At 38.4% G+C, this 27554-nt stretch overlaps 1 protein-coding gene across 1 annotated transcript in view; it reads right to left on the reverse strand.

Moving 5' to 3' along the window:
* ABCA4 (ATP binding cassette subfamily A member 4) overlaps positions 1 to 27554 on the reverse strand; it is a gene marked incomplete at both ends in the record, with an annotated part of 71229 nt that overhangs the window by 24845 nt on the left and 18830 nt on the right. Inside the window, 14 exons of the mRNA XM_080349251.1 lie at positions 196 to 333; positions 1104 to 1243; positions 1512 to 1643; positions 2986 to 3163; positions 5818 to 6042; positions 9538 to 9636; positions 12285 to 12489; positions 14422 to 14643; positions 16407 to 16629; positions 18348 to 18524; positions 19331 to 19536; positions 23880 to 24077; positions 24831 to 24947; positions 26052 to 26191. Coding sequence (XP_080205377.1) covers positions 196 to 333; positions 1104 to 1243; positions 1512 to 1643; positions 2986 to 3163; positions 5818 to 6042; positions 9538 to 9636; positions 12285 to 12489; positions 14422 to 14643; positions 16407 to 16629; positions 18348 to 18524; positions 19331 to 19536; positions 23880 to 24077; positions 24831 to 24947; positions 26052 to 26191 — 2400 coding nt within the window. The remainder of the gene's footprint in view (positions 1 to 195; positions 334 to 1103; positions 1244 to 1511; positions 1644 to 2985; positions 3164 to 5817; positions 6043 to 9537; positions 9637 to 12284; positions 12490 to 14421; positions 14644 to 16406; positions 16630 to 18347; positions 18525 to 19330; positions 19537 to 23879; positions 24078 to 24830; positions 24948 to 26051; positions 26192 to 27554) is intronic.

A 27554-nucleotide genomic window follows, 5' to 3' on the forward strand; every position in this document is an offset into this window, starting at 1 on the left:
TAATGCAGGATTTTCTCTGCATCAGAGCCAGGTCCCAGGTTTGCCATGTCTATAGGTACCCATTCAAAGAATCTTGTTTGCTTGTATTCAGATTCTACTACTCATAACAGTTGACACAGCAGGCACATGCTGCATCTATGACAGGTTTTGTGTGTGCATATGTGTGTGTGTGATTTCCACTCTCAAACCTGTTACCTGAGCGATACTTCAGCAGAAGATCCCAGATAGATCGCCTGGAATATGGATCAACTCCAGAAGTGGGCTCATCCAAGACTACCACTTTTGCTTCACCCACAAAAGCAATGGCAACAGACAGTTTCCTTTGCATTCCACCTGCCAGAGGACAGACACATGCAGGAGTCTGAGATGAGTTACAAAAGTGGCAGGGATGTAATTAACACTGCTTTTCAGTATGGAGATAAACTGATACAAGTAAAACAAAACCCATTCTCAGACAAATATTTCTGCAAAGTTAAATCAATAGTCACATTTTTCTTCTGAAGTTCAGAAAAGGCAAAAGCAGGAAGATATGAGGTTTTCATGTTCTCATGTGAAACGAGCCAACTTTTATAGTTGAAATCAGGCCAAAGTAGTATAAGAACACGTGGCTGTTTATTCAAATTAGCTTTTGAATCTGAAAGTGAAATGTATCCAAATACACTATGTGCATTTGTTCCTTTGGAATGAAAAAAATTACTCCTACCAAATAATACAATAGTAGAGAGTACTGACCCAAACAGTGGAGGGGCATGATAGTATAATATTTCATTTGCCATGAAATACTAGAATATTGTATTTTGTTTTGTTCTTACCTTGACAGATTTTGCATATATATATATATATATATATATACACACACTAATTTAAAAATAACAGCTTCAAGTATATCTTAATTTGTTGCATATTTGTAAGAAACAGAAGCTTCAGGGACAGGGTGCACCAGCTTTACTATTTGTACAGTCCTATTTACTCTTTGATAGTAAAGACCTCTGCAGTACAGTGATGTGTCAGAATATGACCTCAAACATGTAATTCAAACAACCACTTCCCAAAGGCAAAGAAAAGGTGGCAGAAAAAACATCTTAGAACAATCCTGTAGGCACCTGACAAATTCTGAGCCTCTTCATTCCTTTTATGGGTGAGGCCCATGTCTTCCAGCATTTTTTCCAACTCTTGCTCAGCTTCATCCCTGGATCTCCCTTTCAGTTGAGAATAAAATAAGATGTGCTCTGCTACAGTAAGGCTGTGAAATCAGACAGGAAAGCATCAAGACAATTTAAATGAATAAGCAGATTTTGTCCCAAGCAGCAATAAATTCACTCTAGCTGTACCTTGGTAAAGGAAGAGGAGCTGCTTTGCCCTCTGTCTAGATCACAGATCATCTTTGGGTGAAGTGTCTCTGAGACAGACTTACTACCAGCATAGCAAAAGAAAAAACACAGGATCTGGGGATGTGCCAAGCATGCAGACTGGGACCCTTATTCTTAAAGCCAGTTTGGAATGACACTTACTGGTTGAATAAGATGTTATACTGAGGGCACATGCCTATTCTGTGCCGAATGGAGTCCATGTGAGTCTGAATATCCAGGCCATCAATCAGCACAGTTCCAGAGGTGGGTGGGAAGAGGCCTGTCAGTATGGACCTGGGAAAAGAAAATTAGGAAGTTTCCACTCTCCCATCTTCCTGTGTCCGATTAGGAAGATGCATTGCATGGTTCCACTAGATGGAGCATGATGACTTCTTACTACGGGTCTAGGAAACAACTCCAGTAAAAAGCATGCACATACTCTTGCTCTGCTACAGTGAGAATCTTGTGGATCTGCTAATGTTGTTGACACACCTGTCTGTATGGTCCGGGTCTGCATTAAAAAACTGGTTTAGTCAGCTACTCTATTTCAGAGTAGTATGTTCAGCATGGTACATCACCCTTATGTACAAATGGGTCTAAAATGAAGCTCATTAGGATCAAGATAGTGAATGATGGTTTGCGGTCTCCAGCCGTGCTGACTCATGTCCTACATCTTTATTTTCTGTAAAATGGAAAGGAGCCAAATGTTATGTTGCAAATGAGTGGAACCTGTTACCATATTTGGATGAATAATGGATTTTTCAGTTCTGAAAATCTCAGAGCAATAGAAATTTTTTGTTTTATCAGGAGAATAGAAAAACAAATATACAAAACTTTTCAGCAGATTAGAATGCTTTTATTTTGGGTCAAACATATTTTGCTCCTATTTTGGGTCAAATAAAAGGCAATTTAAAGTGCCTTTGAAAGAAAAGTCTTTTTTAATTTAAAAAAACCCTGAAGTGTTCTGCTGGGAAACATCATAATGAAACACTTCAGTTCTTTCAGTATTTGGTGAACTTGCTACAGACTGATTAAATGTTTTCTTCACTAATTAATCCTATTTTGCCAAATAAAGTTATGTATAAAGAACATGAAACACTCCTGAAGTCCAGCTTCCTGAGACACCAAGGTTCTAGGACTAGAGGAACATTTTACTCTGGACATGGATCCTGCAGATATGCAACCATTTTGCCTAAAGAGGGCCTATATCTTATATTGCTTTGCACACAGACCAAAAAAAGTGACTGACTTAAAGCCAGCTAGATAGAGAAACCAAGAACACAAGGAGGGTGGTCACTTTCAGATCTTCAACTCTTTCAGCCTGAAGATCCTTCTCCCTCTTCATCTATCAGCACTCTGGCCATGGGAAATGATTTCTAGAGGAGAGAATTGCTTCCTCCTCTCTAGAATTCCTCTTGTTTGTGTCATGCATTGCCTCCCTCCCAGAGCTTAGCTAATCCAGAATATTTTCTCTTTGCCTAGGGGCAGCATTTTTCTGTCTGGAAAAAGCTTGATGTTGTGCATCAAGCTAGCTGCAGGGGTGGTAGAGAGACAAGAGTTAAAAGAGAAGACTGCTCCTCAGGACAGAGCAATAGAGCATTGTCCTGGATTTGCTGCTTCTAAACTACATACTTACATGGTGGTTGTCTTTCCCGCTCCATTGTGACCAAGAAAGGCTGTGATCTGGCCCTCATAAAAAGTAATATTCATCCCATCTACTGCTGGCTTGGGCCTGTTGGCAAAAATCTTCACCAGGTTCTGAATGCATACTCCTGGAATCAATCCTGTTGGCTCAGGCTCAAAGAAGGTATTTACTTGAAAGGCAAGAAATCAAGAATGAAAAAAAAAAAAAAAAAAAAAAATAAAAGCACATGTTTTATTCCCAGTTCTGATGACGACACATCAATAAGTGCAATAACAGCACATATCCAGTAAAATACATCATCATGTGCCAGGGCCAGATTCTCCAGTCACACCAGTACCAAACTGAGGCAAGATCTCTAACTGCAATGCAATTTATTTAGATTCACCCACATATCAATGACAGGAGAAGCATAACCCAGACTGTAATGGTTTGTGGAGAGGTAACTCATTGGATCAGGTGAGGCAGAACGTGCTTTCTTTTTTCACTGTGTAGCAGGAAGATCATTTGGAATTGTTTGTAGATACTTAGATAGGCTTAGAGATTACATTAAACAAGCAGCGGGTTGCCTATCTAGCCAGGCTGAAATCTGCCATTGAAATCATCTGCCCAGCTGTGCATTCTTTTAACATGATGCATTAAAACAAAACAACACACACACAAAACCAAACCAAACAAAAAACATTTGCCTTTAATCCTGGTAGGTGAAATTTACCCCCTTGCTGAGGCCATACAAAGATTTAGGCAGTACCTAGCATGAGCACTACATAGGATGGCTTTCTCTCAGAATTAAAAATGCATAATTGTAAATAGCACCATGAGGATCTTTTATTGCATCAGTTTCTAGACAAAACAAACTTCCTTTGAAGTAAATTAAGCCCTTGGGCAATGTGAATTATGAGAGTTGAGAAATTTAAACTGAAGACCCTGTCCACTTTTGTTTACAGAGAATGCTGAAGGCATTGTATGAAGGCTTGTTTTGCAATTGCAGTTTACCTAAATTGTTTAGTACCCAGCAGGCCTATGTGGAGAGCAGCCAATGCCATCTGGGTGAAACCAGCCCCACCTCCATCAGTGGCTTGTGTGACTGTCATTATAAACAATACTCAGGAAAAAGTCCTGATATGTTACACATGAGTGAGCTGTGTATACTACAGTGCAGCTGAAATAATTAATCTGGAATGGGTAGCTTTATTTTAAATAAAATTATGTTTATGACAAACTTTTCTTTTGCTTTGTGAAGGAGTTTTGGTTTCCTTTTACCTCACTGGGCCAAACACTAATATCCCTGTATTTACAAAAGTTGACACAGAGTCTGTCTAGAAAGTTATGCATATATTGGCAATTTAGGTACCATTCTTGGTTTTATATGTCTCACAATCTCAATTCATATTCCTCCAGGCCTCACTAACAAGTTCTGTGCCAAATTCTCTGACCACCTTCCCCAGTATGTGCTTTGTATCACCTGAAGGACACTGGTAGAGGGCCAAGCTCCTGTTTTTTTGTGATTCATATTTTTCCATTCTGATTCTATTCCCTCAGTGCAATTTTGGGCCATTTAGGCTCCTCTTCAGAGGTGTCAGCATTTGTTGGGGATGTGAACAGGTCTTTGGTGAAATCCGTGCTTAAAATATAACAAGCAATTAGGGCAAGTTTATGGTGTCTGCCCTGCTCTGCTAACCCACGCTAGTATTGGACTGCACTAGGGTTAAGCCATTAAAACTACTCTCCGTTTCCCATCTCATTGCTCTTACATGAAGCGCTAAGTCTTACATGATGCCATTTTGGAAACTGTGTCCATGAATCACACCAGGTTTGCTCCTAGCTTCTCCACGTCTCCTAGCTCCTGTGTGTCTGGCTGAAAGGGAAGGCAGAATTTTTGTGCAGTGACAGGCAAAACCCTTTCTCTGTGGCCATGGAGCAGCTGGAACCTGAGAGCTGACACATATAGCACCACAAAGATAAGGCAGTACTAGGAGAAGATTGGCTGAAATAACCTTTGCCCTCTGCCTGTCTTTTTTTTCTTTTGAAGTCCTGTTCTGTTTCCATTCACCCTGAATGCATGTTTTCAGTGCCTACGTGAGGAGCGCTGATGACCCCACTTTTATCTCTAGCTTTTCAAGAGAGTCAGAGTGGGCTCAGAGCTGTCTGTAGCAGTTACTTTTGCTACAGAAACCACATGCATTCCTCTGAGCATCACATACAGAAAACTCCTCTGGCTCCCTACAAAAGAAGACATTGGGACTTGAAAACAAGGCAGGTCATTCAAGAACTCTTAGATGGTGGCTAATGTCAGCATCAGAAAAGGCTGCAGACAGACACACAGAGCACTTTAGATAAATCCCTTTGAAACTAGGCTTTCCCTACAGATGCAAGACACACTAAAGATGGGGGGGAAAAAAAATGGGGATGGCTTAGGAGAGAAGAACGCTCCTCTCAGCATGAGTATTTTTATTGAGGTCACAGCTCTGCTTAATTCTAAGAAGTCAATGTTTGTGTCTCTGAGGCTTCCCTCAGCATGAACACTAGCTTGCTATAGAAACAGCCTCCATTTGCACAATAAAAAAAAAGTTACAGAGCTCTACTGGAAGGCAGCTCTCATGTGTGGTGACTAAGATATGGTAAGGGATTGTGAATTTAGAGGAATATGTAAGGGGTAACTGGAAGAGTCAGTATCTCCCCTGAGCTTAGCTCTGGCAGTTGCATGCTATCCTCTGTAGCCTACTGGGCTCTAGTAGTTTGACTCCAGTAATTCCTATGTCTAGTTTGTTAGGAAGCACAATGAGTACCGCATCTCAGAATTACTAAGTTGGTCTCTCTCCTTACTATTAATTTCATCTTTGTCCTGGACATCTGTCTGAGGTTTCCCCTGCTTGCCGTGTTCTTTTTCTCGTTTGTGTTTACATTGTTTGTTTTTACCATCCTTCTCCCCCTGGTTGTCAGTCTTTTCTTCTGGCTTTTCAGGTTCTTCAGATTTCTTTGTTCTGCTTTCATTTTTTTCCTCTTCCAGGGCCTTCTGATCCACACAGCCTTCTGACTCTGGACTTTTTTCTATATAAACCAAAAGTAACAAACAATTAACCAAAATTTAGTTTCTTCTTATCTCTAGAGGTGATTTGAGGAAAAGGAGGTGCTACTAAGCCTTGAGCTCTCCAAGAGTGTTAATCATGAGTGCTTTACTCAGGTTAGGAACACAGCACTCAAAGCCATCTAGCTTACAATCTGCCGCACAGTGTCAGAAACAGATACTTAAGGAAGACGACTGACAGTTTTGCAATTACAGACCCAGAGAAGATCCTGACTAATATTAGATACATGCTTTAGATTCTGTCCACGCAGCTCTAGACCAAATTCTTCACCACATGAAGAGAAAGGCCATACAAACCTTTCCCAGACTTACAGGGAGTGAAAGCAAGAAAAAAATGAAAAGGTTAAACAAAAATAAAACCACTAAACTGCTACTTAGGTTAAGAGACTGGCTCCAGGCCAGAGTGAATGAGTTGGTGTTAACTTTCATACAAGAATTTCTGGCTTTCCAGTTTGGTGTCAGACCTTGTTGCTAAGGAAACCAGTTAAATAAAATCATTAATGGGGCCAGGCTTGAAGCAGGAAGAACAGTGGTGTCAGAAGAGGGAGCCCCTGAAGGACCTGTTTACAAAACACAAATTCAAGCTGGCAGCCTAGAATGCAGCTAGCACAAATGTAATTATCAGTTGGCCCGGGACTTAATTTTGTTGTGAAAGTTCACCATAACTTTCTGCTAGAAGAAATGTTAGCCATAAAACTATATAAAATTACCTGGTGCACAAATACCAACATGAACAAGTTCACTGTGTCACCTAAAATAGCAAAGTGGGGGATATAAAACTGCACTGATAGAAGCAAATTTTAAAAGTACCAAGAAATTTTAAAAGTAGCTTCATTTGCAGCTGTGCATTTACATTATCTGACATTTTCTTATCCAAATTTCTTCCTAACACATTAACTACTTAAGATAAATTGAGAAAACACTTATTATTACCCTTGAAGCAAAGATCTGAGTTGAGAAAAGTTCTACAGTTGTTCATGTGAACTGAGGCACTGAAGAGTCTTAGTTCTTCAAACAGGTAAGAATCTCATGCCTCCTACAAAGAATTAATCAGAGATGACCTCTCCAACTATCCCTACTTGAGAAAACCCAAGGCAAAGTTTTGTAGAAGAGAGTATGAAATAAGTATCAGCATGCTTAGGCTAGCTGAGGTAATCATAGACTAATTAAATCAGAAGGGACTTCCAAAGATTTCCAGTTCATTCCTCATAAAATAGGGCCAATATGGATCACAGTGACTATCTCAAAAAAACGAGATTTCACAACCTTTCTGAGCAACCTGTTACAGTATTCTAACTATCTTCACAATAAATAATTTGTTGCATTTATATTAAATCAGAATTCCTGTTTTCCAGCTTACATCCATTGCCTCTCATGCTTCCACTACGCACATCTGAGAAGTCTAGTTCTATCTTAGCTTTCTCTCATTAAACTGTATTAAGTCCACTGTCAGCCTCTGTCACTATTAACTAGCCCCCAGTGATGCTTTGCACAGCTGATCTCAGTCCTTTGGGCCAACAGTTCAGTCAATTTTCAACCCACTTTAGTGTCCATTCAAGCAGCCTATATTTCATTGATTCGGCTATCAAAATACTATGTGAGTCCTTGCTAAAGCCAAGTTAAATGGCATATAGTGTTCTCCCTTTGTTCATTGATCCAGTCATCACAGGAGAAAGCCAATGGCTAGGCAAGATTTGCATTTGGTAAATCCATGTTCATTATTTCCTGTCAGCTTGTCCATGTTCTTGAGAATGGCTTCCAGGGGATCTAGCTCTTAATCTTACCATGGATTGATAAGCATCAGCAGAACTAAGATGAGAGCTCCAGAAGGGGCTGCAAGATTGCCCCATTTTTAATCAACAATGAACTGTTAGATCAGTTCAGCTACCTGATGTAATGTCACCTACAAAATAAACTCTAGGCTTCACTTACACAAAATATTTTATCTAAGTAAATTTTAAAATACTAATAAAAACTCATTTTAAAAAGGCAATAAAGTAGTAGCCATAAACTTTTCTCTTGCTGACCTACCCAAGCAACTGAATAGTCTGGGGCTTTCAAGCCTTCTCATAAACTTTAATTTGGGTACTAAGAAAACATAAGTCTGCCTTGTATTGGAAATATATTAAAGAATACACAGAACTTATGAAGCGTTAAGGTAATCAGAAAATGTATTTTATTTCTACCAATTTTAGCTTAAACTAAATAAATAGAAAACGTTAAAATCCTATAAGTAACTCTGCTCCAAATTTGAGATATGCAAAGGAGCTCTGGTGCAGGATATGCCCAAATTCCACCGAAAGTCAGTGAGACGTAGGGGCCGACATCTTATCTGGGTATTTGGAATTTTTCCATTCATCTATAAACATGCAGTAAGTCCTCCTTTGGCTCTTTCCTGTTCCTTCCTATACAGTCAAATTCTAATCTGGTGGGCAGCATTTGCAAAGCCAAAGCAGGTAACAGACTCCATAGTATCTAGACAAGCCTCTACCATTCTGAATACTCTCACAGCAAGCCCAAAGGCAAACATATCCTTTTCCTCAGAATGCACCAGAAGTCAAAGCCTCTTAAAAAAACCAAAAAAACAAAAAAACAAACCAACAATGTGATAACCTCCTTTTTTCTGATCAAAACACATGACCTGTGGATGTATTATCAGCTGTTTACAGAAAGGATTAAGTCCCTTCTGGTTTATAGGAATCACCCTGAGGTGAGACTGCCTTGTCAGCAGTCAGCCTCACTTGATGAAGGGTAAGGATGGTAGTGATTTTGATTGGTAGTCATTTTGATGGTAGTCATTTTGATTGTTTTCAGTGTCACCTTGTAAATTTAAGGCAGATTTCAAACCATAACCTTCAGTCAGCTTCTATTCCAGACATTAATAACAATTCTGCATTCATTCCTATTTAAATACAATCATCCACATGCTGTTCTTAATTACTCCAGCATCCATGCACAGAAAAAACATCTGCAAAAACAGGACTTTTGCACTCATTCCAGTTGGTGCAAAGGTGGCACCAATTTTGATCTTGCTTACAAATCCAAAGTAAACAGAATCAAATTGGTGTCAAACTAGATAGAAAAGAATCAGCTTTAGAAAGATAAGGGAGCTTCAGGGAAATAAGATCAACACTGCATTTGATTTTGACTCATTTCACAAACGCTCTTTTGGGCAAAATGAACTCCTTGAATGTCTCAAAAGGTGTGAGTTAGGGAGTAGGGGTTTGATGTTGCTTGTAAACCTACACTTTAAAAGCTCTCAGACAGAACAGTGACTCACCTCTAATAACTCTAATAATAGCAGGCCACTCCAAGTTCAAAGGCACCTGCTGAGATTCCCAGTATATGGCTGTCTCTAATCTTTGCAGCAGCTCAGGTAATGGAAATGTTACGCAGTCACCTCTAAACAGATCAGTGGTTTTGAAGTTATTTCTGAACACCAAAGTTTTAGAACTCACCATCAGCACTTGCTGTTTTCTCAGCTTTTGGGTTTCTAGAGCCAAGCCAGTAAGATTCCTGCACAGGGAAATACCAAGGCTGTGGTAGACCATAGTCCCCTAAAGCAAAAATAAATAGGTAAAGTGCACTTCACAAACACATTCCTCAGTGGGCACAAATTCCTCAGTGGGCACAAATTCATCTAGGCAAAGTCTGAGCTATAATTATAAACACTTGCAGTCCTAGTGTTGCATATCAGAAGGTCAAACCATCCACCAAGTACCTGAGAGAACAGATTCTGTTTGCATATATTTTTTTTTTCTTTTGGACAGGAGTAAAATATTCAGAAAATATGTGACCCCACTTGCCTTACCCTTTTTTAAGTAGAACGTGGTTTAGAATGAAGTTACTCCCTACATGGGGACAATTTGAATCCTCACCAACCAGGCAGCAGCTGCCAAGGAACATCCTGATTGCTTGAGATGGGATCCCAGTCTTACTCAAGGATTCTCTTTTAAGGCTCACTTAACACTTGAGGGTTTACATGAGTGAAAAGACCATTATGTTTACACTGGGCCTGAATTCACAACTGGCAATAAGAAAAGAGACTCTGGCTGTTATTTCAACTCACAGTCTTGCAGGAAAAATGACAACAGAGTAATCTTTTCTTAAGCAGAAAAGGGCTTTTTTGGTCACAGGTGATTCTGTTTTGAAAAGAGAAAGTACAATAACCTTATCAGTTCTTGTCAGGCCAGATCAGAGTCACTGCAAGACAACACCATTTTCCTGGATCATATGGATCTACAGAATGCAGCGATTTGAGCTGCTATGTTTAAAACTGGCATCCTTATGAACCCAGATGTTATTGGCCTTGTGCTACTTATCCAAAATAAGCAACGGGAATTTGTGATGCTCACTGAAAGATGGTCAGTTTTTCTATACAAAACCCATTGTTCATGAAAGCATCTGCTTATTTTTGACTTACCAAAAATATTTTGTATGTCAGGCAACCACTTGTACTCCCATTAATGCACACAAATGCTTGTCTGCATCCAGAAGCAGCTTGCCTTGCACTTGCTATAGACTGGATTATACTCCTTTGAAGCTGATGGCTCAGACAACTGCTTCGCATTCAGGACAAATACAAACCCCAAGTGAACTCCATTATGGAGCAGAATGCTCAAATAGCTGAAGGACCACTGTACCAATGGGTGGCTGGCTGCAGAGAAAACTTGAGTAGGAGCTGGACCATACAGTTCAAAGGATTATCCAGGGAACTTGTATAGTAATCTAAAAGACTACAGAATTGATTTGGTAGGTCTGCATGTGTGTGACAGTGAAATGCTATAAGAAATTCCACAAAAACAGAGGAGCAGAAAGCTAAAGAGACACTCAGAGCAAATATTGGGAGGAACTGAAGCTAATGAATAGAAGCTCTAATAGGCATTACTTTTGTGTAAAGTGCTGGCTGAAAAAAAAAATGACTTGGATCTATGAGCAAAGAAACTCTTGTCATTTAATTCCTGCTGAGCTCATGGAAATAGTACATTGTCCATTCTTTTTTAAATAAACAAAGTAGCAAAATGTGCTTCTCCAAAGAGGAACTTTTAGGAAAGATACTGCAAATCAGCTTTGAAAATAAGTATGTTAAAATTGCATTAAACTTCTTTGTGAGGACATATTTCTTAAAAACTGAAAAGGCATAAATTTGGTGTAGCATTGCTCACTTTGGCAGGGACACGAAGAAAGTAGACTTAAGGTCATATTCTGATTTTGAACCAAAATATCCTCAGATACATCTAATGCCATTTAACAATTAACATGCAATTAACATTAACATTTAACAATTTAACAATCTTTTCTCAATTTGGATTAACTATCATAAGTGATGTGTGCAGACAAGCACCATCTTACCTTATCCGTCATTAATTTTTTTCATAGTCAAAATCTGCAAGGCTTCAAATTCTGAGTAACCACTCAAGCCAAAAAAAAAAAAGGAGGAAAAAGATAGCCACCTGCCAAGAAACACATTCTGGAACTGCAGTTCACATGTGGGAGTAATAAATTAATGAAAAGAAATCTCTCTTGCTTGTACAGCATGAGAGTCTGCATTATTATATTGTAACAATATTCAATAAGAAGCAAGATAACCATTTCAGCTACAAGGACAAACCATTTTCTCACAAAGATAGTTCCCCAGCTTTTTAATTGATAACAGAGAAAATCCTTTTGTGAACTTGCACTAGAACCAGGATTCCCATTTAGAAATAAATCCACACAGGAACTTTCACAGCTTCCTAGGATACAGTATGTGTCTCAGGAAATAGTACCATCCTTTTAGAAACAGTTGGCCTAATGTGGTCATAGTATATATGTGAATTAGAACTGTTATTTCTATATTTTCAAAAATATAAAAAATTCTCACTAGAAATGATTGAATCTTCTCAAAAGAAAAATAAGTACACAAATCGGCTTTTAACAGGTTGTATTTTTGTGAACTTATTTTCTATCTAAATTTGAAAACAGGACCAGAAATTGCATCCTCCTTCCTCCTTTTTCCTCCTTTTCCATTCTCTTCAGGACTGAAATAGGAAAAAGGAAAGAGAGAAAAGCGGAAGTCCTTAATAAACTGTTGGTGCTATACTGGATAAGACTCATGGTCTACAATGTCAAATACCCTTTTTGTGACAGAGGAATAATTAGAGGCTGATTAAGCTAACACAGTTTACAACTACCACTACTTTGCATGAATAAGAAATTGACCTACCTGGAAAAACATTATCAAGATACCAAGAAAGTATTCCATAGAGAAAAGCATCAAAAAGCATCATTCTAATGGAAAAAAGAAAACTATATTCATCTCCTTCCAAGGGACTGGTTCTGACGTTACCCCACTGTAGGCCAAGACCTTGTTCTTCATACCGTGACAAGTATTCTGTGCCGAAGCCAAAAGCTACTTGAGAAAGCAAACTCTGGAATAAAGGAAAAATGGCATTCGACTCAGACAGAGGGACATTTTGTAAAGCAGCACAAAAAATATGACCTTTAGAGACTCAACTTTGAAACCTGATAATACCTAACAAATTACCAAGGAAAAGTGGTTTCGTTTTTATATTGGACTGGGATGTTTAATCCTCTGAATGGTGGCAATTCTAAGCAGTATTTAGCCATAACAGACAGAATTAAACCTTGACTGTAGTTTATTCAGCTACTAGACAACCTTCACAGCTTGTTCTTTTTCAGAATTCTGTTCAGAAAATACTACAGATGCATCTAGAAGTTTGCAGTGTACATCTTTGCCTATATTGGAGAAACAAAACATTTTGCGAGTGTATGGGGCAGGGCCACCATGAGTAACAAGACAAAGTACACCACATGCTCAGGATAAAGAAAACCACAATTCCCTCCTCTTGGTGTGTCTGCTGCCTGGTTCTCACACAACCAACTACTAAACCAGTACAGTATCCAAACATCCTCTTCAATGTCACATGGCAAAAACAGAGCAAGAAGTGATACAGTGCTGTTTCATGGGGTATGTAGTTCAGCCAGGAATGCCAGACCTTCGGAAAATGAGGAGACAAAGGGGATCTAAATAGCAACTCTCAGTGAGGCATTGTAATAGTGTGCTAAGTAAAAAAATGTTTGGTTTTCAGCAATACAATCATTGGTCAATTACTTTACTTGTCCTTAAATTTTATTTTTTCTTCAGGTGCCCTACACCTGCATACCCTGCCCCTTATCATTCCTTGTAATTAGCTCTTCAGAGACTAACCTTTGAACAACAAATATAAGACCAAATGTATCAGGAAAGAAAAATATTCACGGCTTCTGGCCAGCAAATATCCTTTCTTACATGAATGCCTCCTCCTTCACTTCAGGGTTAGAAGATAATTGTCTTTATACTTAGACTGTGTGCTAGTCTCAAGATTTCTTCCCAAATCAGAACCTGTCAGAGGCCAACCCTACTCATTTCCTGACATAATGACAGGATAAAAGCTTTGTACTTTGTTGCCTTAACTGGTAGAACTAAAAATGGTACAAACAATATCTGTATAGCCCATCAGTTACGAAAGCTAATTCATTGCCATATTTACACTTAGTTATAGTTTTTGTAGTGTTTTGTTTTATTTTTCTTTTTCCATTAGATTTTCTAGTGCAAGAGAAGATAGTACTTCTCTTTTACCCAAGTTGTCAGAACGTTCAACACAGGTGGGGAGACTGGATTCAAACACCTGCTCCCCTTCCTGATTCACTAGGCAACAGAAAATCAGTATGAATAATTTAGTAAGTTCACAGTTCCATTTCCAGCAAGAAATTTCTACCTCCACTGAATTGTTAAGGATCTTACCTATAATGGAAGAGAACTAACAAGGAAGCTTTGCATAGAGAATGTCTACAACTCTGTAGATGGAAGATATTTCTTAGAGCTTTGGCACCTGGGTTCAAATCCTAGCTCTATGTTCAGATAAGAAAGGAATGTTAATCTGAGATCCTCTCATACTTAGATATCACCCTGTTATCTAGGTTATAGCACATGAAAAAGATAAGTGTCCCCATTTTGTGAATTGCCTTTATTAAACAAACCAGAAGTTAAATTCGCTTTGACTTATTAGGAAGTGTTTAAACCTTTTTGAACATTATGCTAATTTCCTAGTATTCAGAAAGTAAAATAAATTTTATTGAATTTTCTAAAAGCCATGAAAATATCGCTTGGTCATTAGCCCTGCTAAAGGCTTATTCATTGTAATCCCTAATAATTTGAGAGAGATTCAGAATTGTCCCACTCTGAAACAAAGCAAGCAGAGAGGAAGGGGTGTGGAATGCTTTGCTACTCACATATGCACAGTGAGAAGGGCAGCTAAAATTTGAACCCAAAGATACCATATAATCAGTGAAAGGCTTACTGCTAGGATCTTCAGATTAATAGTCATGCGGTCTTGCCAGGCAAAGCAGACAATGTGAGGGAGGTACAAGGTGAAATAGATGACTCCACTGCAGGCAGCTGCCAGATTTGCTTTGGAGAAAAAGGTGCTGAACAAGAAACACTGCATTATGGTGGCTGTGGTGAACGTCAGGAGGAACAGAAAGAAGAGAAGTGGATTGCTATAATGTAGTACTTGTCCACACTGTAAGCAAAAAAAAAACAGAAACATTTAGACGTATTGCCATTTTCTAAACTAGCAGAAAATATCAGAATTGCCACTGACATGTGACCTGTAATGAGTAATAAGACAGTCTATCTTAGCTAATATGACTTATAATTCTCCTAGATAGTAATGTTTCAACACCTGAGGTCATTACAATAACAAATCCTTCATTTAACTTTATCCCTGCACCTGGATTGTGATTTCGGGTTAGTACAATTGGCTGCGGAATTCATATTCATATTGATGACTGAATTAAGATCATAACTGACTGAAAATGGACATTTTGCCCCATTTTAATAAGTAAATGATTCTAAGCAAGATGTGTCTGCTAAGAAATTCGTACATTCTAAATAAAACTATTTGAACTATCATAATACATTTTCATTGATCTCATCTTCAGGCTGCTTGCTTGATGTGCAAGACAGAAAATGTAAGGAAGTCTGAACAAAATGCATCTTAAAAAAATATAATAATAGGAAAATTATAAAGCTTCTGCACCAAAATGATATTAAAACTCCAGAAGCGTATCACAGCTGAGGAATCCAAGTGCAGTTTCTCACAGAAGCTTGTGTAATAACTAAACCACTTGGTGAACTTTTATTGACCTTCCTTAGAGATTTTGTAGATTAAATGCTCTCCCTCAAGAAGGTCATAGACTGCTACTGAGTATCTATTTACTCCTAAGAAACAATGTTGAGACCTATTTATAAGGCTCAACTTTGTTTTGAGACTTATATAAGGCTCAAAACAGCCTATAAAGCTATAAATAGGTCTCAACATTGTTGGAACATCCTACTGGGCCTCTGAGACCGATTTCTTTATTGGCAGTGATACAATCTCTCATAAGAATGTATTTACAAAGCTGCTTCACACTGGCATAGTGAAGTCCAGAAAAGGAAGTGAATTACAGGTATAAGTACATTCCTCTCTCGTATTGACTATGTCCTGATTTTTAATTAAAGCAGTGCGGCAAATTAAGTAAGCTCTCTCTACCCACCCAAGCTGTAATGGAACTGCAAGGACCTAGAACAACCCATCAGGCCAGGCTGATAATATAGAGCAGATTGAACCCTAATTATGCGTTTATACCAATAGCAGTTCCCCACATCAGAAAAGATGCAGCAGCATTTTTTCTTATCAAAATGCTACAGATTTTTATAATTAAATATAGCAGCTAGGAGGAGCTTGGTTCTCAGGTAACAGAGATAAGAGGAACCAAAAGGTTTGTGATTTTAGTGTTGTTGGTGTTTCTGTGTGTGTGTGTGTGTGTGGTTTTTTGTTGCTTGTTTTGTTTTTTTCAGGCTGTCCTGAAAGTTCTGTCCTTGCAGTCTCTTTTTTCATTGACATAGTGGCATAATTTCTAAGCAGGCAAATACTGAATATTATAAATTAATCACATATGGTGAATTAAAGTATTAAAATTATTCATATTATGATCCCTTCTATTTAAAGCAAAAATTATTATTTATTGTGAGATCTGCTTCTGACTACAAGACATATAACATACAGAGTTATCAGCTTGATGCATTCTTTTGTAGATCTCACAAGTGAATTTATCTTTCTGTCTCTGCCAAGGGCTGATGCTCTCCTGAGGTCTGCTTAGAAGAACGTGCCTGCTATGGCTGCAATCAGAGCAGGCCACCAGCCATTGACATCTCCCTATGAAGAGCTACTGTTCTTTCTCAACAGCAAACTGGTATCAGCAGTGCACACACAACAAGTCTGAGAGTGGCAATCCTTACCATAATCAGCACTGTGAGGAGGAATGTGCTCACAGCCATCATGCTGAAGCTGTCTAGGAACCAAGTGCACCAAATCACCCCATTAGTTACACCCCTGTTCTTCATAGCCTCTTTCAGGCGCATTTCCTTCTCCAGCACTATACTCTTCACAATCATGGAAACTGAATATATCCAAGCTAGCACCATGAAGATGGGAAAGGCGCGGTTTAAGGTGATCATGAAACTGCCAAAGGAAGAAGGGAGAAAATAATTACATTTAGGTAAAGCAGAGAAATATTGAGATGAAAAGCAAGAATGAAAAGGAGAAGGGGTGGTGAAGAACGCATTTATTAAACATGGGAGTGGAAATTCTCAGTCTAAACATCAATAACACATGGCCATTGAACTTCACAAGCAACCTAAATATTAATGAACTAATGGTTGCTGCACTCCCATGAGACAGATGTTATTTCTATTTTACAGAGAGGTTCTAAGGGTTACTGAAAGCTAGAAAACATGCAGTGACTCATGAAAATGCATCTTTCAGTGAACTGCAATAGTCCTTTTAACATGATAGGGATCAGAGCACCCACAGTCCCTCTGCCTCCATGTAGCCATGAAACCCCCACGCACCCAGGAGCAGTCTCTTTCTTTTTTCATTACAGAGCAACAAACCACCTCTTTCTCATTTAGCTTCTTTATCCTGCTCTTCACCAGAGAAAGAAACTCCTGGTGCCTGAGATAATGAACTGTAGCCACAGCCCTGGAATACTTTGCTAGATTCAAAAGAAATTTAAGACAAAAAAACCTGTCAATCTGCATAAAAAACATGGGCAGGAATTAGGCAGAAGAAGGTCAGAGAACACCAAGTAATTGTTGAAAACGATGGCACCCACAAGGGAAGGAAAAGGGCTGATGTTAACAGAAACCAATGCCATATATCCAGTTGGATTGCAAATACTAGTCATGGAATCCTGTTTAGGGATGTGGTTAGGATTATGGAAAGAGTTTCAAGACCCTAAAATGTCTGGGAAGCCTGCAAGGCCTGCAGGTATCTTCAAGGACCAAAACCTACACCTTTGGGTATTGGTATATCCAGATATGATTAAGCCTAGGGTTAGGGTTTGGTAATACACTTAAAGAGACTGGGTTGTTTGATTCTTCAAGGCTTAACAAAGATAGCAAAAGAGGTACCAATTCCATTGTGACAAGCATTTCCTGTTCAATTTTTCTTTAGGAAATGATCTTCTGGATTTAAAGAAATCTGGGGTTTAGACATGTAATTAGGGAAGACAGGCTTACTACCTTCAATGCATTCTGCACAGTCAACTGAAGAATGCGGTGTTTGTTCTAACATGGGTCATTGCTTTGTGTTCAGTTTTGCTACAGGCACCAGCCATATACTATAGCATGAGGCTTAATTTTAGTTAGAAAAAAACTTTTTAAAAGATCACATTTTTGCTGGGTCCTGTGTAATCACAGGGGTCATTCCAGGGCTGACATTATAGTCAGCAAAGCATTATAGTTGGTGTGCCCTGTTCACAACAGATTCTCAGCTGTAATTGGTGTGAAGGTTCAGGTTAGGTTATTATTATTGCCTGGAAAAGTAACACAAAAAAAAACCCCAGTTTTTTTTTATTATTATTTTGTGTGATATGCAAAATTGGAAGAAAACTGCTGTTTTTAAGGGGTCAGTGTTTTTTGTTCGTTTTAGAACTGGACACTTGTTACCTGGATGTAACAAAAACCAGGATTGGGATTAGGGGTAGAATCTTAGCAGAGGTGGTTTCTGGAGTCTGGGTTATGGCAGGATAAAGAAAAGAATAAATTCATTCAGTTATGTCTCAGTTATTGCTCTTGCATGTATACCTTAAGAGTAGGGTTAAAACTGGTGTTTGAGAGTCTTAAGGCACTCAGCAAACCAAGTATTCATCAGAACTAAGACAAACTGCTTTTACTCACACGTCATCCACAAAACATGGGTATGGCATTTGCTGCAGATAAATTCCTAATGGCACTTCAGCGTTGGTCTGGGTCTTTATAATCCCATGCTCAATCATGTCTTGGAGATATGCAAAGCCTCCCCAGATATAACGTAAGTCATCCACAGGATCAGCTCTTGGACCGGGATCCCAATACCTCAAAAGAAAATTCACACGGAAATCACTGAGGCAAACAGTGGCTTTAGGAAGTAGGGGGTGGGATGAGGGTGGAAATAAATAAATAAATAAATAAATAAATAAATCTTAGCTGCCAAAATTGTAGAGGCACTGCTTGGAGTTGTCTTTTCCAGATTTCTGTTGTCAGGCCATATTGCTTGAGAAAGTATGACCTGGAAGATTCTTTCATTTCCTTTAATTTTCTCTACACTGACACAAACCAGTAGATTTGGCCAAAATGTACATAAACTGATCACGTAGCAGAGTAACTGTTCTAGAATATAAATAGCTGTATTTGGAATACAGTATCCTTGGAGAGGAAACTGGAACAGCAATTCCAACCACCAGACACCATTATATTCCTGTGTAGACAATCCTGAGAAATTGTTTCTGCTATCCCTTTAAGTAAGTCCATTTGAGGGGGACCTTAAGAGGAACAGCAGAAGTTCTGCTGTCTAAGTGGAGGAGAGCTGAGTCACAATCCACATAGGACTTCCTTGTCTTCAGTGATGGAGCCAACTAAAAACATCAGCATGATACTGAAGAGGTTTTGAGCAGTCTCATTTCACTTGCCATGTATCCATACCCATACACCTGCCTGCTCCATGGCCTGTCACAAGAGTGACACCGCTTCTGTCAATATCGGGTAACTGGAGATGGATTCTGCACTGCATTACATATTAACTGTTGGTGAATACAGCTGGATTTCATGCATGTATCCAATGTCCTCATGTCTCTCATACTCATGTTATGGCATGCAAGAACTGAGAAGGAACCATCACTTACCTGTCTTTGATTTTGTTTGTTTTCTCCACTGCATCTATGTCCATCCGGATCTTGTATTTCACATGTGGTGGAAGACTGCTTGTTGTAGGCTCAATGTCTGGAAAAACTACACCTGCCCAGAATTTGTTTTCCTCCAGCAGATGAAGGGCTCGATGAGTGAGTTGACTTTCATTAATATAACCTTCAAATTTATCCAGGGTCACGCACTACAGATAATCACAATGAGAAAAATCACAGGGGAATAAACCAGTGAGATGTAAACATTAAAGCAAACATCAGTGGTTGCAAACAAAATAGGAAAGTAGATTCATCTGAAGTAGTTGCTGAAACTATTAAAAGTTGACTCTCTTCCTCCTTCCTGAAATATTCCCCATTCTTAGTCTAATTCTTATAACAAATTCAAGACACATGGCATTATTAATACATGCTCAGAAACATCATTCTTCCTAAAAAGAACTGTAAACCTCAGATTTAGCATTGCTGTGGTCGATGTGAGTGGATGGAATAATTTTGAAGGCAGCTTATTCCCAGTTTTTAAGGATTGCCTTCTCTAAGCTCAAGAAATGTCCATCCTGACCAGTAAGAAATCAAGCAAATTTAGATGTACCTGTACAAAACATATGTATTTAGATGTACCTATACAAAGCCTATGATGTCACATTTACTACTTAGATAGAACGAAATTATTTTTAAAAATATATTGAAGCTTGTGTAATCATCCAGTCATGGAAAAGTGAACTCTGCCGTCTGGACTATACTTAGAAGATTCCTTAAAAAGGCAAATATCTGAATTGGAAGGGCAAAACCTGCAGCTCAGGTGAGGTCCCAGTATCAGGAACTTTCTCCACAGCTGGCATACAGAAGACAAAATTAATTCAGCTATAAAATAAATCTGGTCAAAAGACCTTTTTAGCAGTCCAGCTGAATCAAAACACTATCCTTTCTCAACTTTTGGAACATTTTTTTCAGCTTAGGAAGTGCCTGAGTGAACACCAGGGAGCTAAAGGATGACTGATCCATAAGAAAAGCACATTAGCCATGGACTTCAACTGAAAAGCACTTTGTCAAATGAAGCACTGGTAAAGTCAGAGCATAAATTTGAATCTTAAAGTCTCTTAGGTATTTAGGCATTTATTCCTATTTAATGCCAGTCAACTAGTCAATTGATCTTCCTGATAATACTGTGTCCCTACTGGATTCTGACATGATTAACCTGCTGCCTTAAATTAATGTGCTTTGACTATCTTGATAATAAAACATAGTTTACTCTTCACAGCAAATTGTCTTCCTTCTTAGTCTCTGTCATTATTATGAAATGTATTATTATCACATATATACAGAACACACCAAGTCCTAAAAATCTAAGCCCTTTATATTATCCCATTTAACCCCTACTTAACAGGCATTGTAAGACAACAAGACTGTGAACACTATAAACTCTATCATCAGTTATCTTTAAAATTACAGACTTATGCTTGTATACTTAGCTTCCACCCTTCAGAACTGGCAAGATATAACTAGAAAATAAAAGGATTAAAGCTCTTGGTGAACTGGGAAGATACTTATTGACTTGCCCTGCTTCATAAAATTCCAGGAGGCTAACTTGTTTGATCTTATCTTCTTGATCATTTCTTGCAGGTCAGTAACCAAAAATTACTCCACACCAAAGTGCTCATACAGACAACTTGCTATTTAATGGACAGACATCTTAAAGCCTCCTTTATTCAACCTTTCCCGGTGATATACCATGCTCTGTTTCCTTTAAAACTTGACATGTCATAGTTTAATGTGATCTATATGAAAACATATTTTTAACTGGCAGCAAAACAAAATAGTGCTTAATTTGATAACTTCATTATTTTGTAGCTTTACTCTTCCTGGTGTTTTGCAAATGTTCAGTCTCATAGTTTGGTTTACAAAATTAAACGGCACACAATTTTGTATCAGAAAACAAAACAAAGTAGAAAGTCTTTCTGTTTTGTATGCCAGAAGAGGAATCAAATGAGACTGATGGCTCAGGTTGTATTAATTTCTTGGGGATATGCTTATCCCACACAGTTAACTGAGTTCTGGAACTCAGTTTAGCTCTTCCTAAAGTGTCAGTGTTTCTACAGCAAAGTCCTGCTGTGGAAGTGTGTCTTTGCAGTGTCTGGAGGACTACTTGCTGTTTCTTTGTGATGAGAAATTATTTTTCAAGGCACCTGTTGCAGCTGCAGAACTTATGCAGTTCTCCGGGGGAATCTGTGGGAACAGCACTGGCAAAGTACTGACAGGCAACCAAGTTTGTCTAGATTTTCACTGCAGAATAGAATGACTGGACCAGGCTGAGGAGCAGCATGGGCTCTTATCCAGGGGTCCACTCAAGGAAGCAGCATTTGAAACAGAAAACACAAACGCTTATATCTTCTGCGTTAGAATGAAACCAGAGCTTGTATAAGACCATAGGCTAAGACACCAGTCTTTCAATAATCCACACAATTTGAAAGTGAAAAGAGATTTTTATATTGTAATCTACTACCCAGAACCCTAGAATTTATTTCTCTTGACATTAATTGCCTTCAAAACCAAGGCTGAATGCTCTACCTATGTTTCTTTTCAGTGAACTGAAACACAGCTTGTGCCTTCATAAACCTCACTGTATCAAAATTCATTCATCAGCCGCTTGAGAAAATTTATTTCAGATCTTCTCCCAATAATTATTTAACAGTTTTAAATGGCCCAATGAATATGAGAAAACTAAAACTACAATACTAAGAACAGGTTTCCAAGATAAAACCAGAACATAATAATCATAAAGAGGTGACTAGGTAACTCTCACAGCTTAGTTGTTCTGCAGCCTCAGGTAATCAAAGGGAAGAACAGGAAATTCTTGAGGTGGTGAGGATGAGCAGCCAGTGCATAATTTGTGGGATTCTCTGCTGCACCACAGCTTGCAGCAGAGATCTGGAGTCTCCAAAGACAGTTGCTGGCAGCACACCTCTCATTGCATACTGTGGGAAGGAGTAGGGTGTCCCTGAAAGGGAGCTATTTGTTCCCATTGTGCTTGGCACAGTGTGAAAACATTCTCAAATGCTAATAACTCAGTGCAAACAGCAGACTTAAAAGAATAAGCTCATTACAAAGAACTTTGGGACACAAAGATCTATTTACCAGGTACAGTAGCTGCCCTGATATTGTGTATGTTCCAGCACTGACCTGCTGCAAGCAATATATTTCACTCAGCTTGAGTAAGAAATAATTCTGTTAACATGATGAAAAACGATCATCAGAACCATCAGAGCTTTGTGCAAAAGCTTTACTGTTCCCTCTTGTAACAGCTAGAGGGAGGCAGACAAACTCTCAGTTCTTGCCTTCTTGCAGGGGATGAATGATTTTTTAGACTGAACTGGATGGGGATTAGGAGAGGTAGGCTTGGTCCTGTTGATTACAACCAGCATGAATTTTCTCTGTGAGTTTGAGGCTCAGCTTATTTAACCATTAAAAATAACTAAATATTTACTTTTCTTTCAGAAGTGCTTGTATGATTTAATTCATCTCTGTAAAGACCCTCATATGGCAGACGCTAGGTACTGCATTCCCAAGTATTAATATTACTGCCAACAGCAACAGTTTCTTAAACTCTCAGACTTAATCTGAAACACTGCAGAGTCCACTAGTTTTGCCTGGGCTCATAAATTTACAAAGAATAGTTGGCATTTCATTTGTCTAACTCAGCAGGAATCCACCCCATCTCTGGTCCAGTTCTAAACACATCTTTATTTGCAGTCAGAAATATACCAGATAAAAAACAAACCAACCAACCTCCTGGTGTCACCTGGCTCTGGGAAGGAATGGACACAGCAGTCTGCCCAGCCTTCAAAAAAAATAGAACTTTTTTTGCACTAGGCTTAGTCTGAGTCTAATGAACTCATCAGTAAGACTGCCCCTACCAGAGTAACCTTTTAGTAAAAGTATCTTGCAAAGTATTTTTACAATAGATTGATATTTTAATCAAAAATTTTAGCATTTTTTACTTCTGTAATGAAACTTCACCTCACTTTCTGCACTGTAGTTCTCAAAAAGCCTATGAAAGCCCAGCTAAAATCATGGCAGCTTAAAGAAGGGTGTTACAAATTCCAGGAAAGAGACCCAGAGATCTTGTCAGAAGTGGCTAGGAACTAGTGGAAACTCCCTCATTGGTTTCAGGAGAATTTTTTATCAAGTACTTAAAAACCTGAAGAGGCACTTATCAAAGAACTATTAACTTCTCTGATCCTGGTCTTGCTGAAATTAGTGGCTTGTCAGTTGTAAGTATTACCAAAAAATGTTTCCTTGAGGTTTTATATTCACTTTCTACCTCTCAGCAGTTTGTTCAGACATTTGTATTCATGTTCTTGTACTGCTGTATTATTTTTAACACATGCTTTTAATATTGAGATTAAATCTGAAACAAATGAAGATGTCTTATGATTTTAGCCTTCCTGCATGTTGCCACAGGCCCCAAGTACTGCCTACCCTGCTTTAAGATATTCTCTACATGTGTTCCCAGCAGTGGGAGGGCCGACCTTACCTCCAGATACTGGCCGAGCAAACGCAGAGCTTGATCTGCAGTACGGAAGATGTTCCGCCAGTCAAAGTCTGCCATTCCCCTCTCCCGGCTCCCTGGCGACCCATTGTGGAGAAAGTTGATTATATGTTCAGCAGTTAAGCCTTCAGCACCCAGTTGGGCGTTCAAGAAGCTCCTCACTGTAGAGTGCTTCAGAGAGTCCTAAGGAAACACATCAGGACACCTTCACTACAATGATCCTCTTCACACACTCTGTTAGCTAGAAAGGTTTCCATTTCCATAGCTCTTCCTGAGCTATGAAGTAGTACAGAAGGGTACGCTAAGGAATTAATTTTATAAATGGGCAATTGCATAGATAAACTGGAGATGAGAATTGAAAAATGGGTGAAAATAAATTTATCCTTGACAATTTATTGCATTATTTCCTTATAAGCAAAGGGATAAATGTAATAAATATCTAATCTAATATAGAAGAGTGTGGACAAAATGATTGTTTTCTCTAGTATGAATTGCTTTATAAATTTTAACTACAGGTATTACATGCAGCTGATCAATTCAGATCTAAGGGATGGGGAAATAAGCAATTTCCTAAGGTACTAAATTGTTGGGCACAGCAAAAACATAGTCCTTCTTTGCCTATGCAGAACCCAAGGAAATGAAGTAGTCTGTTCTTGAAGGACATTTTGGAAAGACAGGGAAGCAGCAATTGCTGCATTTATTAAGAAGTCATTAGCCAGATTCTAGAGAGCATCCAGCTCTGAAGTTTTGTCATGGAGACACTGTAATGCACCCAAGCTTAGGAACCAGTCCTACAGCCTTAAAGGCCAGAGATTCTTTGCTGCAAAGGCTGTGCTTCCAGCCGAACCTTCCAAATTAATTATATTTTCCCTTAGTAAAAATGAAAGATGGTGAAGGGCTGCTCTTACTGAGGATCCCTGCTAAGTTATAACATACACGGATCATATTCATTTGCAGGCTGTTTTGAAAGAAGTACCACAGCTGAGGTGCTATTTCTTCCCAAGATTTTGTCAACAGTCTGAGGCGTTCAAGTTCCTCAAAAGTAGAGTTTGCCTGAGGAATAAAATAGCAGAAAAGAGTGGTAGAAAGCTAAGGAGATAAACAGAATTTATGATCCAGCCATTCAGTGATAGTGAAACCTGTAACTTATATATGTTGTAGTTTTTACCTTCAATACTTAATAAACTTGTTAAAATAGCAGAAATGTTAATAATCCTCAGAAAAAAGAATTTGTAAAATCCAAGTGGAATCAAAGTAACTTAGGATAAATCTATGTTGTATATGTAATAGAAAAAGAAGTGCACATTAACCCCAATTAACTTCAATTCCTTTAAATACTCAGGTTTTAGGCAGGAGGATTTCTTATTTTTCCCCTTGACTATTTCCCTCCATTAAGTACTACAAAGAGAGATGGTGATGTAGGCAGATGAATAAATGGGAGGCACTTGGAGAAGACAGATACTCTCATAGTTAAGATATTAATTAAGATTTGAAATGTTGGGCTGCTGTAAATCCAATGTTTTCCTGTATAAACTATGAGCAGCAGTTCTTCTGTGCCTTACATGGACATTGAGAGTAAACTGAACTACTGGTTGTGAGGTGGCCAAACCCAGGGTTATATGTGACCTTGATTTAACTGCTCAGATTCACCCAACTTCAGGCACTTAGCTGAAGAGTCCAGGCTCCACCCTGTTTTCATGAAGGGAAAATTATTTCTCATTTCAACATATATAATACTAAACCATGATGCTGCTATTGGTTTATCATCTTTCAGTGTTAGGTCTCAATGACTCTATCCAAGCCTCACAGCTGCCCCATTTAAAGTTACTGGCACAGAGCTGCTGATGTTCCTATTTCTGTAAAATATATATAAATATTACTATTGTTAGTACTGTAAATGTGGAATCATGCCAAGAAAAGGCTACTTGAGCTGGAAAAAGCACATAGTGTGGACCAAGATGGGATGAATCAGTGAAGATGTCTCCTGGTTTTTTTTTTAAATAAAGAGTAACTGTCCCTCCTCTGATGGCCATCAGAAAAATAGAGTTTTGAGAATAAAACCTGATTAGGTTGAGGTAGCTGGGTGTCTTATTTTCAAAAGATGTTTCCCAGGATGCATTTTTAAAGAAATATACATTTGTGTATTTCAAAACTTACATTTTTAAGTATTTGTCGTACAGAAGGTGAATCAGGAGCAAAGAGAATTTTTCCCATCAGCAGGGGCTTCACAGCACTCCAGGCTATTTTGGTTAAAGGGTTTGATTCCAAGTTCTGGATCAATGCATTACAAAAGGGTGCTAAAGACAGAAAGACAGTCCTTATGTAACCCTACTCAAATCCTATAATACATAATGTCCTGCAGGGCTTTTTACTGGCAATATGGACAGTTTAAAGCATTTTGAATCTGAATGGGTGAAGCACATTCTGCAATGTAGAAATACGACGTCTTAATAGATGGAAAAGACTATTAAGTAGATATTAGAGTTGTAAAGTAGACACCATGGAAATTGCAAGAGCAAACACAAATAAACTCAAACATTTGAAAGTTGTCGTTATTTATAAGGTATTTCAAATGGAAAGAAACTAGATAGGTCAGATCTTATTGAACAATTTTGACTCTAAGTGCTTTTCTCCTTTGTATTGTAATGGATACTGATAAAAAGCTGAGGTTTTTTCTCCTCTTAGACGTTAATTCTTACACAATATAAACTATTGGAGTGGAGATCCAGCAGGCTTGGATGTTGAACTCTGGAACAGTTCAGAATCAGATCCTACAATAATTCAGAATTAAACATTTTAATGTAAACATTTTTATATTTCTCCTATACTATGAAGTAATTAGCTTACTTGGATAGCCTTCAACTATTTTGTTTCCTGGCTGAAGAAATGGGAGTACTAGGCCTTTTACAGGTCTTTTGAAGGTTCAGACATAAGTAGAACCAACAGTGAAAGGTAGCAGTCTCTCTACAGGCAAAATGCTCACCTGTACTTTGTAAACCACACAACCATGTTTATCATAGCAGAAGTGACACAGAAATCTACTACAAGCTATAATATGGCTGTTAGTACAGAAAAAAATGCTAGTGGTCTCATTGTAGAGAAAAGTTAAATAGGCAAACAGGAGACACAATAAAAACATAACAAAAAGTAGAAGAGATAAAATTGGTTCCTCTTTGTATTCTTTCGTATTACAATAGCAAGAAGATAGGTGAGGAAATCAAAGCAAAAAAAAAATGCTAAACTGAAATATTTTCTCTGTAAGATTCAGCTATGCTGCATATATATATATATGCTATAATTGAATATATGTACTCATGTGCAGGAAGAAAACAGCTGCCATATATCAAACTGATTATTATTCCAAAGAAGAGGTTCTAAAATTCCTGTGCTCCAGGCCATCAATCAAGTTGAGAGACTTTGAAAAAAAAAAATCTTGGAGAAAAGTAATTCCAGAATGCAGTACTGTATTTTCCTGACCTTCTTCAGTAGCATCTAGTTCTTCCTGATATCAGTAGCACATATTAGAAGATAAGAGAGAGGGACTGTCTTAATTATGATGATGATGACAACGTTTATGCCCTCATATTGAAAGGAAATTTGTATTTCTATCAGTTCTAATTCTTGGGCTTCTCTGCTTCCACTCATGAAGTATGAAGTAAA

Source organism: Nesoenas mayeri (genome assembly GCF_963082525.1).
Source record: "Nesoenas mayeri genome assembly, chromosome: 8".
Lineage (NCBI taxonomy): Eukaryota > Metazoa > Chordata > Aves > Columbiformes > Columbidae > Nesoenas > Nesoenas mayeri.